Here is an 18,270-nt window from a genome sequence, read left to right on the forward strand (position 1 = left end):
ACTGACGTATTATTCTTTTTATCTAAATATTATGGGCTGGCAGTACTTGGCAAGCATAAAACCACAATATCTTTTATTGCACTTATGCTGCGGGTGTCATAGATTGCTAGGAAATTTTCATGAAAGCAGCCAATGAAGGCTTGGAAAAAGATCGGGAAATCTTAAAATGACCACATAGGTATGCTGTATTGTTATATGTCATACAAAGTTTCGAAAGAATCTCTCTGGTAAAGTTATTTGTAAAACATTTCACCTCATAAAAAGTTCAGGGAAATTTGCCCATTTATTGAAATAATATAAAATCAACCATACTGACATGGCATTTCTTACTGAATTTATATATTTTTTGCGTTAACTAAAAGTCCTGAACCTCGAAACCCTAGAAAATATTTTCATCTTTGAAAGCATCTTAAATAATTTACTCTAATAGAATTCATTCTAACTATAGTATCAGTTCTGTTTCCTAGGAGGTGCATGTCTATCATGCCATGACACAAAGTGCACGCATGGTATTTCGGGTGCTCATGGGGTATACCTAACTTGGAAGCCTGTTAGCATGCCCAAGAGGCCTCATTACCTGCAAGAAACTACGCGACCATATCGATACAATCAATCCATCTACGTTCTGTTGAAGTTATAGCCAATGACTCATTCATTTAAGAGTAGGAGAAAGACATTTAAATGTGTATTAAGCAAAATAAATTACAATCCTTAGCAGTGAGAAGACGTGACTGGAATACTCCAGTCACGTCTTCTGAGCATATCCCTCTGCACGGGCATACTTAACTACTAGCCAAAAAAATGTACAGTCTAACTGGGTAACGTTTCAGCAATAAATATCGAGATCATTTGGGATAAGTACATTAATGCTTCATATATGAACTTGTCATCAAGCGGAACATACTGTTGCTGGCACGAGCAGCAGTTGTGACTATTTAATTGTTCACCATACCATAAAATAAAACATTGTATAATGGTACTGATTTGTATTGACAAGCCGCCATTAGTCATAGGTAAAGCGCATGAAGTATTTATTTATATGGTTTGAGCAAATATATTAAGCTGCTTAATGAAGATACAAAGATTGCACACTTGGTATTTTTGTCTCATGTTGCTGCATCTATCTATTTGCAGCATACACCTGCATCACCTTTGGGTCTAATGACACAAAGGTCAAGGCCAGCCTGGCGAGCATGCTTGCCAAGGGGAAGTAGTGTAAATATTTAGTCTCTTTCCATAATAGCATAAGACGTGTACTTTAAGAAATTCATCTATTATATCATGCGATAAAATCAGTTAATTCATTTTCGGTCCATTTGTTTTCTTTTTTGCACTGCATTATTCAGCACTGATTTCTTTCTGTTTAAGCAACATATATGAAAGTACAGCTGGTTCAGGAGCATTAATCTACTAACGTTAATGCATAAGTGCAGATGAAAAGCAACAGGTGGACATACATAAATACACTCGAAATATTTTGCTACCACATGTAAACAAAAATGTAAGCTAACTTGTAGATAGCAGATAGCTATGGACTTATGGCCTTATACACTCTTTGTAGACTTGTCTATAAAGTGTCTGTGTCGATAGATTGCCTATAGATTAATGAAAATTCATGTTTGTTGACAAATGTCTGCAGAATGTCATAGAAAAAGTGTATAGGATTATAAAATTCTGTTTTTGTAGACTGAAGTCTCTAGAATGTCTATAGACTATCTATAGACATTCCATAGATTTCAGTCTGCTAAAGTAGAACTGTATATATATAGTTCTACTTTTGTAGACTGAAGTGTTTAAAATGCCTATAGACATTCTATAGACTTCAGTCTACAAAAATAGAACTGTATAACCCTAAACACTTTTGTCTATAAACATTCTGCGGGCATTTGTCGACAAACGTGAATTTTGATTGATCCATAGACAGTCTATAGACAGCCTATAGACTGAGACTTTTTATAGACCGGTCTATAAAAAGTTTATGATGATAAGTCTATTGACAGTCTATAGACTGGTCTATAGGAATAATCTATAAATAGTCTATAGACATTTGTCCATAGACATTCTATATACTTGTCTACAAATGTAGAACTATAAGCCTATACACTTGTCTATAGACATACTGCAGACAATTGTCTACAACCATGAATTGTCATTAATCTATAGACACTCTATACACAATATATAGACAGTCTATAGACTGAGACTTTCTATAGACTAGTCTATCAAAAGTGTATGGCAATAAGTATATAGACTGTCTATAGACTAGTCTAAAGAAATGTCTATAGACAGTCTATAGACTTCATAGACAAATTTCTATAGACTGTCTATCGACTTTCTATAAAAAATTTTGTAAGGGCGCTTGCTGAATATAATGGTGATATCTATACTATGGCGCATACCCACAACGGGGGATTAGAGGCGCTTTCTCGACACGCATGGCGGCTGCACGGCCGCCATTATCCACCATGTTGACTTTATGATTGGCTGTGGAGAGCTCACGTGCCCTGAAATTTGTGCCTGAAAACGGAAGTTTTGCAAAATCAAATTTTGCATCAAGTTGACGACACGCAAATATTATCGACTAATACATTATTTTTTGGCCCTTGGTAGCTATGTTGCAACGTTAGCGATTAAAAAGAATGTGAGCTGTAGCGTACAGAAGCCAGTGCAATATATCTGCAATTTCGCGATTATGTGGTGGTGATCCAAGATATGCGCCATGCCAGCTTGCTGATTGGCTGAAGGAATATGCTGTGGGGAGCGTCACAGGAAGGGCCGTTTCATAAACGTCACTTTGACGTTGCGTGACGTTGCGCTGGGCCACCATTGCAAAGATTTTCCGCTATAATTTGTGGTTCGACGAGCCGCTCGAATTGCGCTAATGAGCAGCCATATGTAAAGGCGGCCGAGAGGAATGCGTATCGCCACATTTTCTGCGTCGTTTGGCGTCATTAAAATATATTGTTCATAACACGTGGTTATAGTATTTGCAACGCTCTCGGGAGGTGCTGGTACTTACGTTTTGGACCATCATTTATTAAAATAACGCGCTCATACGAAATATCGGTTGAACATAGCAAACTTTTCAAAGCTGCGTTTGTATTGTAATCAAGATTAATGACTTTTCGCGCACTCAAAAGTTATGACAACGGCGCTGTTTTAATTTATAAAAAGAAATATACGGAAGGCGGCGCCTTGAAGTTTCCTCCCGCGGTGGGAGTAACCAGCGAACTGAACAACAGATGGCAGAGCCGGTGCTTGCTTCGGGCTAGCGGATATCTGGCGCGCGCAACACTATCGGTGATATTCGGCCTTTCTCAACCAGCCGAGTCGGGCTGAGTCATTCAAGTTTCACGAGATAGGGATAACGTGGCCTAGAACGTGTGCGCATCACTACTTGTAGGTCGGGTATGTTGTCTCAAGGAAGAAAACGAGCGCGTTGGTGCGAAAATACGATGACTCATTCCATTTCCTGGGGACACGCATCCTAGCTAATCAAGCAGATGACGGCGTGTAGGCAGCAAACGACGGAAGCGAGAAGTGTTTTCGACGGAATGATCATGCGCTTTCAGCTAGCTGCTTTATTTTTACTGCGGAGGAAAACTGTTTTGCGTTACCGAGAACATTACAATCAGTGCCTCATTTCAGTTTCTTATGCAAACCGTCAAGTTGGCGTCACGTTACGGAAGAAGAATGGGCCCATCAGCGCCATTTTATTCGCGTCGCGTGTACGTCAGGCATCGAAGAAAATGGTGGAATGTCCAGAATAGCGTCCCAGCTAAGAAGCTGGCGTTACATTTCGTGCTACCAACTAGATCTATGAGATGATTGCGACTTGTTGATAATGATTATGATTCTCATACTATTGCACGTATCCACTATGAGGAATCGGCCAAGGTGTTTGTGGGCGTGCTTATTGTCATTATAATTTCCTTGCTACAGCGCATATCAGCAACATCTGGCACATAAAGCAAATGAAATTGAAATTCAAGAAGAAACAAGCGGGGGGGGGGGGATCGTCGAGTACCAAATGTTGCTCGCCCTAGATGACGTCTTCTACGTCTGCGGGTGTTTCGGTGATGGCAGAAATGAGGACGCTGGAGCCGGACGGGATACTGACTTCACCTTCGAAAACATTCCAGGCGCGGTAACGGCGATTCCTGTCCGGCACTATCGCTTGGTTCATGGACAGTGCTTTTGACTTTTTTTAGGTCGAGAACAACCCCGTGATGGCTTAGGGAGCCCATAGCGAAGATAACATCCCACATGCAATGCTGCAGGACGACAAATGCTCGCAAGGTAGATACGGCTATGAACTGCGACTCCTGTCCATATTACACACGACATTCTTTGGTGGCCACTAGCTGTGAGTATTTCAGGGCCGGCACGCACAGTCCTAACAACCTTCAGCTTGTCTCCAAACGGCCCACCGACGACAGAGTAGTGGCTCCTGTGTTGGATAGAGCAGTGACGTTTGGATCATCGATAACTACGTTGAAGTCGGTGATTCCTTGTTTTTATTATTAGTGTTAAGTTATGGCTTCGGGTGATGGTGCGACGCGTTCTCCCGCAGCTGTTTCGACGCGTTGTCAAATCATCTTTAGTTTGTTTCTGTGCTTTGAGACTTCGTCTGAATAGCTGCGTTTTACTCCTGCGTATTGCGGAAGGTCTTCGGGCGGCAGATGTTCGTCGGCATTTCGAGCAAGAGCAACCACGCCTCCATCGATTGCTGCTTTCTGTTTCCAGGATAAGAGATAACGGATTAGTCACGGTTTGTGCCAGTGCACGATCGGTGCTGCGGTGTGAATTAGCGGCGTGGCGCCGGCGTACGGAATGGTTGTAGAGGTCCCCACTGCGTTGCCGCTAAGTAGCGATGCTGGGCAGTATCTTAGATGCTATCTTAGATAAGCTTTGGTCACCTTGTATTTGTATCATGATACGTCTTGCAAGACGCGTATAAGTAACTGTATTTCCGATACATCAATAAGTATATCGTATGTCTTAAGATACAAGGCACTGGTATCGCAATATCAGCGTGCGAAACTATAAACGTTCGCTGAGCTCCGCCTCTAAAGCTGATACGGGTGGCACTAAGCCACCGCAATTTCCACAGGCACTGACTTTTCTATTGTCGGACCTTAGCAGCTACTTTGACAATAATTCATGCTTAAATAGCGGCAGTATCGTGCCACGATTTGTGCCAGTACAATACGTATGCTAACTTTTCTGGCTGTACAAATTGCCTCGAAGATGAAAAATCGTAAAAGGATGCACGTAAGTATTACGTCGCTAACGAAAGCTTTACGACAGCAGACATGTAGAATATGAAAGGGCATTGCAACTTTATAATCTCTGTATTCACGATGTGTAAAGGAATGTCGCTACCAGCGTTGTTGCTGTTGTGCGACATGTGCGCTGCTGCTGTAACCCGGTATTGCGTAAATGGTAATACGCTTACGGACAAGAAAAAACACCACGGCAGTATTTGCGCCATGGTGCGGAGGCTTCTTATGGAAGCTCTTGTAATGAGGTGGTGACCCGCTAGCTGTTCGGAAAGCAGAGCAGCGACTCCCATCAATTACAGCAGCAACAAGCAAAAACCACCGGCCTTGTGCAGGAATATACCTTGTGCAGGAAAATAAACATTTTGAGATACTAACAGACATTTCATTGAAATGAAGCAAGGTTGGTCGGAGTTAAAAAGTTTCCAAGCACGCATTCTTGTACATGCGCGTTTGCTGCTTCATTATATAGATCCCTAATACATTTGCGAATGTATTGAAGTATCTTAAGATACAAATCGAAAGTATCGAATCGAATACAATAATTGCCGTAGTATCTTGTATGTGCATCTCAAATACTTGTTGCCCAAATGGCTTGTGTCATATCATGATACAATTGCAAAGTATGTTTGCCCAGCCCTGCCAGGTAGTCGGCAGTGTGGCGTTGTATTTCACCTTGTGGGAGATTCGGGACGTTGAAGGTGAATCCTCGCAGGCCCGTATCGCGCTATCGGCACCGGCGGTAAACGGGGGCGGCAGCACGAGATGTTTGGGGGCACCTCGCTTATTAAGGAGCGACACACAGTAACAACAAATAACCCTTATAAGGGATGCTACAGGATGTATGGTATTGGAACATGGCATTGAACTATGGACTCTTCAGTGATTGCGCAATTGCTCGAGTGAATTGCTGCGGCCAGCACTTCAGCCCCTCCTGAACTTACCATTTATAGGATGCAGAGGCTCTCTTGCCTGCGTGAGTGTTCTGTTGGAACTTCGTAACTATTGTAATCACGCATCCATTTGTTCCGTGAAAGAGGGTTGCCGCCTCGTAGTCGTACTGGAAAGTAAATAAAGACTTCAAATATGTGATTATCGCGTTGATTTTGTGCGGGTTAAAATTCTGCACTCCATTTTGTGGAAAGGTAACAAGTTTCACATTAGCGTCAGGGATACAACAAGCCCTGCTACTATCTTATTTTCTATAAATATATATGTCCTTATAATTGCATCGGCACAGAGAAAATATTGGAATGCTCATACAAGTTCATTTTAGTGGAACATACAGTTCCTCATTTCGATCGTTTTTTCGTCTCAGTATCATTTGGCTGCATGCTAGATGCTTTTTTTTTTACATCAAAAGGGAAAACCATCCGGTTCGTTCGTCTCTAGCCTGCGATCAGGTTTGAAGAGAAAGTCTTCCTGGGTTCTCTCAACAAAGCATAGGAGGAAACGAGCCAGCTATTTCAATGCTTATCTGTGAACTTCATAATCTATCAGCAAGATTGGTGCCAAATACAGCATTATAGGTATATCTTTTATTGACAGAAATACTATTTTCTGTATTGAAATACCAACAATGAAAGGTCATTTAGCACCATCACCAGTGAAACGCGGTGCTCAGTTGTGTGTGGCTGTGGCTAATTGCAACAGTGTCATAAAACCTGTAATGTCAGGAAATGATGAGGTTTCTTTGCCGATTGTATCTTATGCGGTAATCCTGACTGGGTACTCCTGCGTAAAATGAAGTTGCTGAGAAGTAGGAATATGTAGCAAACAAGTCAACCACATACTTAAAACTTAGGAAAGCACTGTAATGTACGCGTTTCGTTCAAAGTAGGAGAAAAACAATGGCCAGCCGGGCATTGGTGTCACCATCAGCACTGGTCCTTATGAGCGAGCACCTGACTCCCAGATTACTTCCAAGGTGCACAGATTGTTATTGCCGCACAACGCGTCGAAATGTAAAGGAATTCCAGCTCCCCAACTGTAGGCAATCCTGTACGCGAAGAGGCCGGATATGAAGAAAGCACTGCATGCAAAAAAAAGAAAGCATGCAAGACCAGCAAATGTTATTACATTGTTTTTATCGCTGGGCTTTACTGCAATATTCCGGACCTGACATGGTCATGTGGTATGCTATTTGGAGTAGGATAGGAGTGAGGCCGCCTAAAGGTTCAATGCTTGGCTACATGTGAAAGAATAGTCCTGTCAAAGACATTTGTTATAAGCGATCTTTACTGTTTAATAAATGAATCAGAAAAGCCGGTAGTAAGGAGAATGTAAACATCCTATATTTACCTCGCCATGGTCATCCGGTGCAAACAACTTGTCCAACAGGCTGGGGTTCGAACTTTTATTGTCGACGCTGCTCCAGACCACCCAGTGGATTTCCAGGTTCTCTGCTTCGTGATATCCACCCTGGCCGAAAAGTATGTCCTCTGAAGCCTTGTTCACTTCGTACGGATTTGCATTGTCAGATGGCAGGTGGATGTTATTAATAAACCCCTGAAAAGCGGCAAGACTAAATTTGGGGTGCAACAAATGGAAACTAGCTCAAATTGTAGAACTTTCAAACATTATGACAATGCTCGAATTATGTTAACCGAAAAACTTGTTGCTCTGCGAAACTCTGTACTCCTAATTCACGATGTCGGTGCTTTAGCTTCTGTATAATGACCATAATCATGTTAAATGTTAAATTTTAATGCAGAATAAGGACACAGTGTAGCGTCTCGTATCGTGTTGCGTTTGCGTGGCGTGCGGACACACGGAATTATACGTCAGAGACCGGGCACAAAAAGCCGCCACCGTTCCACTCTGTGAAATCGGATATAGAGCGTAGCTGTTGCCGACGTTAGACAATCGCAAACTGCTGAGATATTGTACGCCACCATCTGCAGGGGCGCTCTTTCTAGTGGCGTTAACTCATATGCCCTCTTCTCCAACTGCCATTCGAGGTTAGTCGTAATTGCCACGGCTGCTAGGTGGCGGTACTGTTTTTGGACACTGTTAGGCATAATGTCGAATACGCCCGCTGCATTCTAAGGGCAGAGACCCCATGCATCAAGGACACATACATTGTGTGGACAGGTACAAGGGTGGTAAAAAGTTTCCAGGCAACAGCTTGCGCGAACACATTAACTTCGTGCCTTTGATGTGCTATGTATAGTATTACAAGAGCCGGAAGGCTTTAGTGAAGAAGATAAGGGACACTGTTTCTCACCAACGAGAGCTTGCGACTGCCAACTTACTCTAGGAGCCTCGCCACTTGTTTTAAAGGGAACATTTTTGAACGCGTTAATTGTGGCCTGAGAACATCTGATAGGGGTCTGTACGTCACGCAAAAATGCATGTGTGCGAAAGTGCCACTAATGCCTCCATTCTTCTAGGCCCACCGCAGAACCCAAGTGCTTTAGTGAATTAATTGAATTTTGCAAAGTAAGCTGCATTAGAACATTCCTAAAGTACGGTTTACATACAAGCTGCAGCCATGATAGCTTCTGAGTGTAGTTCTAAAATACTACAAAACATAATTCTGTAAAACATAACTCAGAGACAAAGTCTTTTTGCAGTTGCCGTTTAAGCTCTGTCTTAGTCATCGTGGCCACTAGGTGGCGGTACTGTTTTTGTATGAGCACTAGCCGACAGAAAATTGCGACCAACGAGAGGTTAACAGCTTCGCTGTTAACTTCTGGTTGGTTTGGTTGGTTTACTATAGAAGAGCAAAACAGGCACATGGACACGGCGCGTGCGTTAGACCTTTTAGCTACGATATAGGACACATTGCTAAAAAACTTTCCAAGGAATGGTCTTTGACAACATACCTTGATGATTCAGCAAAAGTACGCGTCTTTATGCAGTGAATGCGGAGGCAAACTCTAGGGCTACCGTCAATACACGGAAGGAATATAAAAATTATTTTTACATTCTAAATATAATTCTAACTATAATTCTAATTAATTATATCTAATTATAACGAATTAGATGTGACATCCACCAACCACTTCATGTAGAATATCTCCTACACTAAAAAGCGAATGGCCGACTGAAAATCCTTAAACAGTTCCGCAGAATATATGTCGAGACGTTAAGCATAACTAATTTTGCGTAAATCGCTCTGATCAGTAGTGGTTGTCCTTGTCCGTATTCCTTGTTTTCGTGGTTTTATTCGCACTGAGCTACTACTTCAAATACGCTCTCATCAGGCCAGCTAAAAGATGGGTGCTAAAAGGCCAAAATAAACTTTGTTCACAAATCTTCTAACCCACCTCAAGTTTTGAATTGCACACCCATTTGTCTCACCAGTACGTCATGAAAATTATCCAGAAGTGTCATCTTGCAGCACTTTAGTCTTATCATTAACCGCAAGACAGCTTGGTTTGAAAACTGCAATTTGGGCAGCACTCAGCTAACAAAAGTTGTTCATGACCAACAGAACTAAATGATAACGACCAAACTGAAATCAATATAATTTTGCTACATATGACAAGATCCCTTGACATGGTTAAGTCACAGGAAACTGAACGCCAAACCAGAACAGTGCCATTGGAAAAGGAGGCGTATCCAGTGGGTCAAGAACTTTTTAGGGCACCGCTCACAGTCTGATGTTCAATCACAGTCCATCTCGTTGTAGTCTTCGTTGCAATCGGCATCCGTCAGTTCTCGGTCCGTTGTCATTTCCTTTATTTTTTAAGTAGCATGATTTATATCGTTTAGTCAACGCAGTTGCCAAGTGGCTGCGGTGTCGCACTACTAAACTCGTGGCCGAGGGTTCGATCCCGCTGGGGTGGCTGTATTCCCTGTGGATCTGGTGCCTGTCAACGAACCCCGCCTGGCGAAATTCACTTCGGAGTCCCCCAATACTGCGTGTATGATAATCAGATCGCGTTTTCAGATCTCGACTTATCTCGATCTCGACGAATTACGGCTATCAGAGCGCGCGCAACCGGAACTGGGAGGCTGCAGCGAGCCCAAAGCAACGCCCCTCGTAGGGGCGTTCTGCTTATGTCACCCAGCAGTGAGCAGCCAGTGGACTGCAACAGCGAGGAGCACGAAGCTGCCGCGCGCTGGCTCGTCTCCGCACGTGTCATCTCCCTTCCACATAATCGCTCACGGGTGGAGGAAGTCTATTCGAACACATTGTCCAGCGTCCAAAGTGATTCGCTCCTGCAACTCCAGCGGATGCCCGGCATATACTTTGGACGTGCCGTGGGACAAACACCATTCCCGCAAAGGTACTCAAAGGTGTCAAATTGATAAGTGGTCAAGCTCAACACTACGAACGAAGGAGTATGTGCAACAAGCTCTATAAATCCCTGTTGCAGTATCTCTCCAAAATGGGCCTCCACACTTATGTTAAGTATCATATATATTCTTGATTTCACCAAAGTCTTAGATGGTGTGGGCCATTGCCGGAATATTTCTAAATTGTCTGCCCTCCGATTTGACTCCCTTACTTTATCATGGCTTCGGAATTTTCTTTACCTTCACAAGCAATTCTGGACTGTTAATAATTCTTGCTCTCACACTTGCTAACTCTATCCTAATCTTCGACAGGACAGCGTTCAAGAGCCGCTACAGTTCTTGATCCACATAAGAAATCTGCCAAAGAACGGATCATCAAGCATCATAATCTTTTCTGATTACAGCATCTCGTACACACCAATAAACTGTCCCGACGCCGGCTTTATCGTGCAAGACGATCTTAACATTACCACTAAGAAGTGCAACACGTGGCTGATGACCCTAAATAATAACAAATGTAAAGTTATTTCTTTTGGACTTAAGCATGACGTTTTTAATTTTTCCTACCACATATAAGGCGACAAGCTATCCCGGGCATCATCTTATAAATATATTATTGTTTATTTTACACCACGCCTCTCCTAGTTTGATCAAATCATTGCTGTCTGCGCTAAACCCTCAAGAATATTAGAGCATTTAGGACGCAACCTCGGTCATTGTCCCTGTGATCTTCGAAAATTATCCTAACTTTTGTACAACCATAACTTGAATGTTCCTTATCTGCTTGCTCCCATTCGGCTCATTTTCAGATTAGCATGCAGAAGCAGTTCAGAGCAAAGTCACCCGGTACATTTCAAGGAACTATGACAATCATTGAGGTGTGGCTAGGCTTAAACTCGATAATTCTCTTCACCCATTAGCCATTAACAGCTGAATGTCTCTGCTATTCCTGTTTCAGAAATACGTTTACAGCAAAATAAAAAAAAGAATATCTGCGTGATACCTTGAATGCCCCTTTACGCTTCACACAGGCTGATGATGATATGTGGTGTTTTATGGTGAAAGGGCAGGTTTGGCCGACGTGCGGCCCATCTTGGATTACGGGTGTGCCATTTAGAATGCACACCTGAAATCCGACAGAAAAAAAAACTCCAATCCGGCCAAAAAAAAATAGCTATCCGATTTATGTGCCGACGTTATGACAAGGACTTCTTTCCCTCGTCTAACCTGCCCTCCTTGAACCTCTCTTTTCTGGTAGAGCGGCGTAATGTAGAAAGTCTTAAACTCTTTTCCACCACTGTTAACTCTGAGCGTTTCTCATACTTGGAATACATTAAGGTTGCTAAAGAATCAAACACACGAATTTTCACCATCTAAATATAACACCCCTGTGCACCCGCACTGACAAATTTAAATATATTTTTCCCCGATTCATTGAATTGTGGAACCTTGTTGTCTTGAATATAAACGCTCGTAGTATTGTTTAAAAATTTCCCGATTTATTATCCTTTATATCTGTTCATTCTCCCCATGTTATCGGCATCACAGAGACTTGGCTGCACAATGGTATTTACGAATCTGAGTTCACTCCACCCGGTTTTGTTGCAGTGCGCTTAGACAGGATTTGCGGTACTGGTGGTGGCGTGGCACTGCTTATCCGGTCGGATCTACGATTTTCAGTCTTGCTTTCTCCTCCAGAAACAGAATCCGTGTGGTGTAAAATTTACCTACATAATCGGTGTATTGTAATTAGTGTTATAGATCGTCCCCCCGGCTCTACTCTTGATGTCCTTCATGCTATTGCAAATTTCATGAGCGAGATTAAGATTGCTTCGTCGAGTTTTATCGGTATAGGTGACTTCAACGCCCCTGGCATCCACTGGCCATCATTGTCTGCAGTCGGTCGCGACACAGCTATTTGTAAAGAACTAATAAACATTTCTTTGTCCTTTGGTCTCACCCAGGTTGTTGCTGGTGCAACCAGATTAAATTCTGTCCTTGACTTAGTTTTTTTAAGCGCTGACCTAGCCGAAGGTGACTTTTCTTGCGAGGTAATTGATGGTATTTCAGACCATAAAGGCATTTTAGTGTCACTCTCCTGTACAATTTCTAAATCCCCCTACGCGTTTATTAGTTTCCCTGATTTCACTCGTGCTGATGACAACTCCATTACTGATGCCTTATCTCATCATTTCGATACGTTTAGTGCACTTCCAGACAACCAGGACGTCAGCTGCCTTGCTAATTACTTTGAGCGTCTTGTAAAATCATGTGTCGAGCGTTTTCTGCCCATTAAAACTAAAAAAAGAAATTCTAACATTCCATGGATGACTCGTGATATCTTGCATTTTTCCTGTCGCGTTCGCTGGTTAAGGGGTTCCAGAAGAGGCAGTGATCCCATGGTGTTGGATAGATTTGTTAAGGCAAAGAAAGAACTCAACCTTCAGTTGCAAAAGGCCAAGGATTTCTTTTTTCGCGTTCGCCTGTGCAATTTCTTAAGAACTAACCCACGAAAATTTTCGTCTTCCATTTTACCTCGCGGTGCCTCATCCACTTCTTTCAGAATAGATAATGATGTCATCAACGACCCGGCGGTGATATCCGATGCTTTCAACAAGTATTTCCTGTGCGTGTTTGTTTCCGATAACAACTTTATCCCGACACTTACCAATATAGTTTCTTCTGAAGCAATCAGTGTCGTTGAGCTAAACTGCGAAGGCATCCTCAACCTTATATTAAACCTGGATGTGAAGAAATGTACCGGTCCGGACGGGATACACAACGCGTTCCTTGTTCGTTATTCGTTGTGGTCATCGAAATATCTGTCAGTCATATTCAGAAAGTCCTTATCATCCTCTATTGTACCTTCTTCATAGAAGTTAGCCAAAGTGCTCTCTCTTCATAAATCTGGAGATAAGCAGTGTTTGCCGAACTACAGGCCAATCTCACTGACGTCACAGTCATGCAAAATGCTGGAACACATCATTCATAAGCACATCACGCTCTTTCTGGAATCAAATAATTTACTGTCCAACATGCAACATGGGTTTAGGCGCGGTTTTAGCACGTTATAGCAGCTAGTTGAGTTCACGCATGACATTTCATTTAACCTTGATGCAGGCAACCAGGTTGATGCCATTTTTATAGATTTCTCGGAGACATTTGACACCGTTTTATGTTCTAAACTTACTGCTAAACTTAATGCTGTACTGAATAATCCTCATTTAGTTAACTGGATTTTAAGCTTTCTCTCATTTCGCTCCCTGTTTGTCTCTTACGGTTCGACTGACTCCGCTACTGTTGATGTGACATCAGGTGTGCCCGAAGGCCCCGTGCTTGGGCCGCTTCTTTCTTTATTATATATAAACGACTTGCCACTTCACTGCTCTTCTAACATCCGTCTCTATGTTGATGACTGCGTTCTATTGAAGTGATTAACTCTTCTAATAATCATTATCGCCTTCAAGAGTCCTTTTCTAGGTTTTGCGATTGGTGTAACACTTGGCAAATGAACATTAATTTCAATAAAACCGTTCTGATGTCTTCCTACAACAAACCTTCCCCCTCCTTTTTCAGTTACTCGTTCAATGGCCGAGCTGTAGATAAGGTTTCTGAGTATAAGTATCTTGGTGTCATTTTTACGCATAACATGTAATGGTCCAAACACATTGATTACATATGCAGTAAAGCACTAAAAAAATTAGGTTACTTGAGGCGAACGCTAACCCGATTTCCTAAAGACAGAAAGTTACTAATGTATAAGTCTAATCCGCCCTGTTCTTGATTGTGTATATGTAGTTTGGAGCCCACATAAGCATTTAGAGATTAATAAACTAGAAACAATACAGAAAAAAGCTGCGCGATTTATGTCATCGTTACGGTCGCGACTTTTCGCCCTCTTCAACACTTTCTTCCTTGAACCTAAACACGCTCTCTTCTCGTCGCCGTGTCGAATCATTAAAATTGTTGTGTTGCATTGTCAATTCTTCGGTTAGGCTCTCAAATGATAATTACATTAACTTCGCGCAGGGATCATCAAAGAGAAGACATCATGACCTAAACTTGATACCCTACTACGCACCTACTAACATGTACAAATTCAGCTTTTTTCCTCGCTCAATCGAAGACTCGAATTCATTACCTCGGTCCATTCGCTCATGCTCATCCCAAATGTTTGCTACCGCCATCCTAGATGCATAATCGGGTTCACCTATACCCGGCAGCATTTGCAGAACTTGTGTATTTTCCTTTCATGAGTGCTCTTTTGTAAAAGTGTTCACTTGTGTTTATTTGTGTAATTTCCTTTCATCAGTGCTATTTTGTAAAAGTGTTCACTTGTGTTTACCACTGTATGTTCCATTGCATTTTCTGTACCTTTTCTGAACCCACTCCTGCTATAGCGCAAATTGCGCTGCAGTATGTATAAATAAATACAATAAAATAAATAAACGCAGTAAGAGATAATACAGACACGGCAAAAAAAAAAAATTGTTGGATTGGGAAGAGGAAACCACGTAAGTGTTGGAAAAAGGAAATAAAGCAAGCTATAGAAGAGAGTAAGCAGGCGTCTAGAGATGAACAAGAAACAAATAATTTGAGATTACACGAAAAGGAGGTCTTCCTCACATGGAACAAATACCGAGAAACGAAAAGGGTGCCGAGTGAGCTTGTGTAAGAGGAAATTCAAAGCGCACGTGAATTTTGGGTGCATAACATTCGCAAAAGAGACCGAGGCGTTCCAAAAAGAATCGGGAACCATTCAAGAGAACCCGGAGATCCAACAGAAAATTCGCAAACGGTAGAAGGGATTAAGACGGTAACATATAGGAGGAAACCATGCGCTGCGGTACATATCAAGCGTTATTGCGCATAACTTCGGCACGAAAGAAAGCGTAGTTGACACTTAAACAAATCCAGCAGCAACAGAGAAGCCTGAGAGAAACGATTTAACACAGAAAGCTATTATCGGAAAAAAACAGAACATGTCCCCAATAGCACGGCAGCAGGACCCGATGAAAGCTCAATGTAGCTAATCAAGCCATTGGTCCAAAGTGTATAGTACTGCTGACAAATGCCGTAGAGCAAGTTAGAAAAAAATTCCGATTAGATGGCCTGACAATGATAAAACTAGCTCGGACGGGCCAGTTACAGTAATATGGATGATATATAAACTAGCAGCACAAGCCATAAAATTGGAACTGCCAAAGTGGGTGGAGAAAAATGACGTATTTGGGGAAGTGCAAATTGACTTCTGCAGGCCAGGCAACTGCTTAGAGGATATGTTTCAACTAACTCAGTGCACAGAGATTCCAGAAGTTCAGAAAAGACCTCTATTGATAGCGCCTGTAGATATTAAAGACAAGGGATTTTTACGGGGTATTCTTAAACACGAAGGCTTACATGACGATTTTTGCGGAGCTGCTGAGGGAGATGTGTAGAAACAACTGATAACAAGTTACAGGGGAAGGTCGGAAATGTAATGAAGTGGTGGGAACTCACCAAGGACTGAAGCAACGATGCACTCTGTCTTCACTGTTGATCACGCTTTATGTTAAGGGCATAGAAAGACGACTGGGAAACAAGGAATTGGGGAATGGTTTATTCTACATGAGTAATGGACAAATGGTGCAGCAGAATCTTCCTGGACTGATGTACGCGTATGACATAGTGCTAATAGCGTACAATAGAGATTTACACACGCTTGCAAAGATCTGTGACACCAAGGCGACTAATGTAGGATTGAAGTTTAGCACAGAAAAGCGCCATTTATGGTCTTTAATGAAGAGACGAATAATTACGTGGGACCAATTCAACAGCAATTTATACTCATAGTCAGACAATATGAATACTTCGGCTTATACATCAACGAATGAAAGACTCAAGTACCCACCAAGAGAATGTGAAAGCAAATGGGAAGTGGAATGCTGCAATAACGAAACACAGAGCAAAGTGGGGCCACAATAATTATCACGTGGTGCGTGTAACCTGGAAAGGAGTAATGGTACCAGTGCTGACGTTCGCAAATACCATTCTGTGCTTAAAATCGAGTATGTTGTCTGCGCTGCAAGTTAACCAATTTTTGGTAGGCGGGCTGGCTTTGGGATCCCACAGTAAAACCAGAAGTGAGGCAGTGCAGGGTGGTATAAGATGGGCATCTTTTCAAGTCAGAGAAGCACAGAACAATCTTAGGTTTGAAGAAAGGCTCAGGAAGAACGATGACAACAAATGGGCAGCTAAAGTTCAGAATTATCTACACTTGAAAAGCGTGCTCACAGAATGGACGAAGAGGTACAGGGCAATTCAACCATGTACAGGGTAATTGCAACTTTAAATAGACAACCAGGAGTCATCAGAGAGAACGTGAGAGAAACAGAGACAGTATCTTAGATCCGAGGAACGGAAACAAAAAGTACCATAGAGATTTACAAAAATGAGAAGAAAAAAATGAGAAGCGAAAATCTGCACAACACAAAGAGCAGTGCCTTGTTCTTTGAGGCTCGAGTGTGTTGCGTATCGTGTTGTATATGTTGCGTATATGTTGTGTGTTGCGTATCGTGTATCGTGTTATCGAGTGTTTTGCGTATACCAAAACGTACCGTAGCAAATATTCTGAACTAGGTGAGGTCCGTGTATGCTGCACCGAAAATCCGGAGACTATTAATCACATTATAATGGAATGCGAAGGTATTGAGGAAGCGAGAAGCGTGGGTAACGGACATCTTTCAGAAGCACTTGGCCTTAAAATGGATGGAAGCATCAATCAGTCAGCAGTCGAGATAAGCAAGAGACGTTTAGAGTATTGGTGGCAAAAAAAACAAGAATGATATTAATACGACCGGATCTCTACAGTCATAGCTAGCGGTACAAGGCAAATTTTCAAAGCAAAATGTTAGGGAGATGTTTGCGAAAATGGTAAATAAAAACATGTATGGCCTACCTCAACGAATCAAGTGGGCTAGGTGAGTATTTGTCACCGCCTCATTTCAAAGGAGATGTAATCAAATCATGATCATCATTTTGCGGGACATTTGTTACTTCTTTCCATGAAGTCAGATGTAGTGGCGATGACAGCGATGCAGTGGGGAAGGCCGTTTTAGTGTTTAGCTTTGCGATGAAAAATAGATGACGACCTGGCGACAGTACGTGCATTAGAGCGACAAACATGTAGTCGATGGTGTTTGCGCGGAGATATACGCGAAGGTGTTAAAATGTAAGCATTGTGGCGAAGCGCACTGGCGCAGAACTTGTGGAATAATGATAAGCTTGCCATGTGGCGACGGTGCACCGAAGTGTCCAAACGAGAATCTACATTTAATGATGAAACGCCGATATCCTATGAGTATGACGAGTGAGCGTATCTTACGGTGCGATTCTGTGTGGATTCCCATCTGTTGCAGGGGTAAATCTGACGAGGATGCCATGTAGGTGGTGCGCATTTTAGTTTTGGCCTAACCAGCGTTTTATATGCTAGTAATTTTACCTGTTGAAGAGCATTGCAGAGGTTGCGTTTCAGAATTGCCAGAGTTTGGTTAACATATGATGTGATGTTAACCACATGCCAGCACTATTTTAGGCTGTAGCGCCACCGACGCGGTTACGAGCACATGCGAAAGGTCAGCGTTCCTGGTAGGTACTGCAAAAAAGATGAGGAAAGCAAAACTCGGTGGCACAAGCATGCGGTACAAGCACGGCACACGCTAGGTCGTTACAAGAGCCTGCTACGCTCCACTGCGTCCCCTCG

At 42.4% G+C, this 18,270-nt stretch overlaps 1 protein-coding gene across 3 annotated transcripts in view; it reads right to left on the reverse strand.

The window, feature by feature from the left end:
* The window catches only part of LOC129382723 (uncharacterized), a 276,055-nt gene that overhangs the window by 64,713 nt on the left and 193,072 nt on the right, over window positions 1-18,270 (reverse strand). For 2 of the 3 annotated variants that reach the window (XM_055066873.2, XM_055066858.2), the window contains exons 10-11: window positions 7,584-7,790; window positions 6,227-6,342 (exon numbers count right to left, since the gene is read on the reverse strand). In XM_055066873.2, the coding sequence (XP_054922848.2) occupies window positions 6,227-6,342; window positions 7,584-7,790 (323 nt within the window). Of the gene's footprint in view, window positions 1-6,226; window positions 6,343-6,911; window positions 7,017-7,583; window positions 7,791-18,270 lie in introns of those variants that run through there. The other variant, XM_055066875.2, reaches the window with a different exon arrangement.

This window comes from Dermacentor andersoni, chromosome 6 (genome assembly GCF_023375885.2).
Source record: "Dermacentor andersoni chromosome 6, qqDerAnde1_hic_scaffold, whole genome shotgun sequence".
NCBI lineage: Eukaryota > Metazoa > Arthropoda > Arachnida > Ixodida > Ixodidae > Dermacentor > Dermacentor andersoni.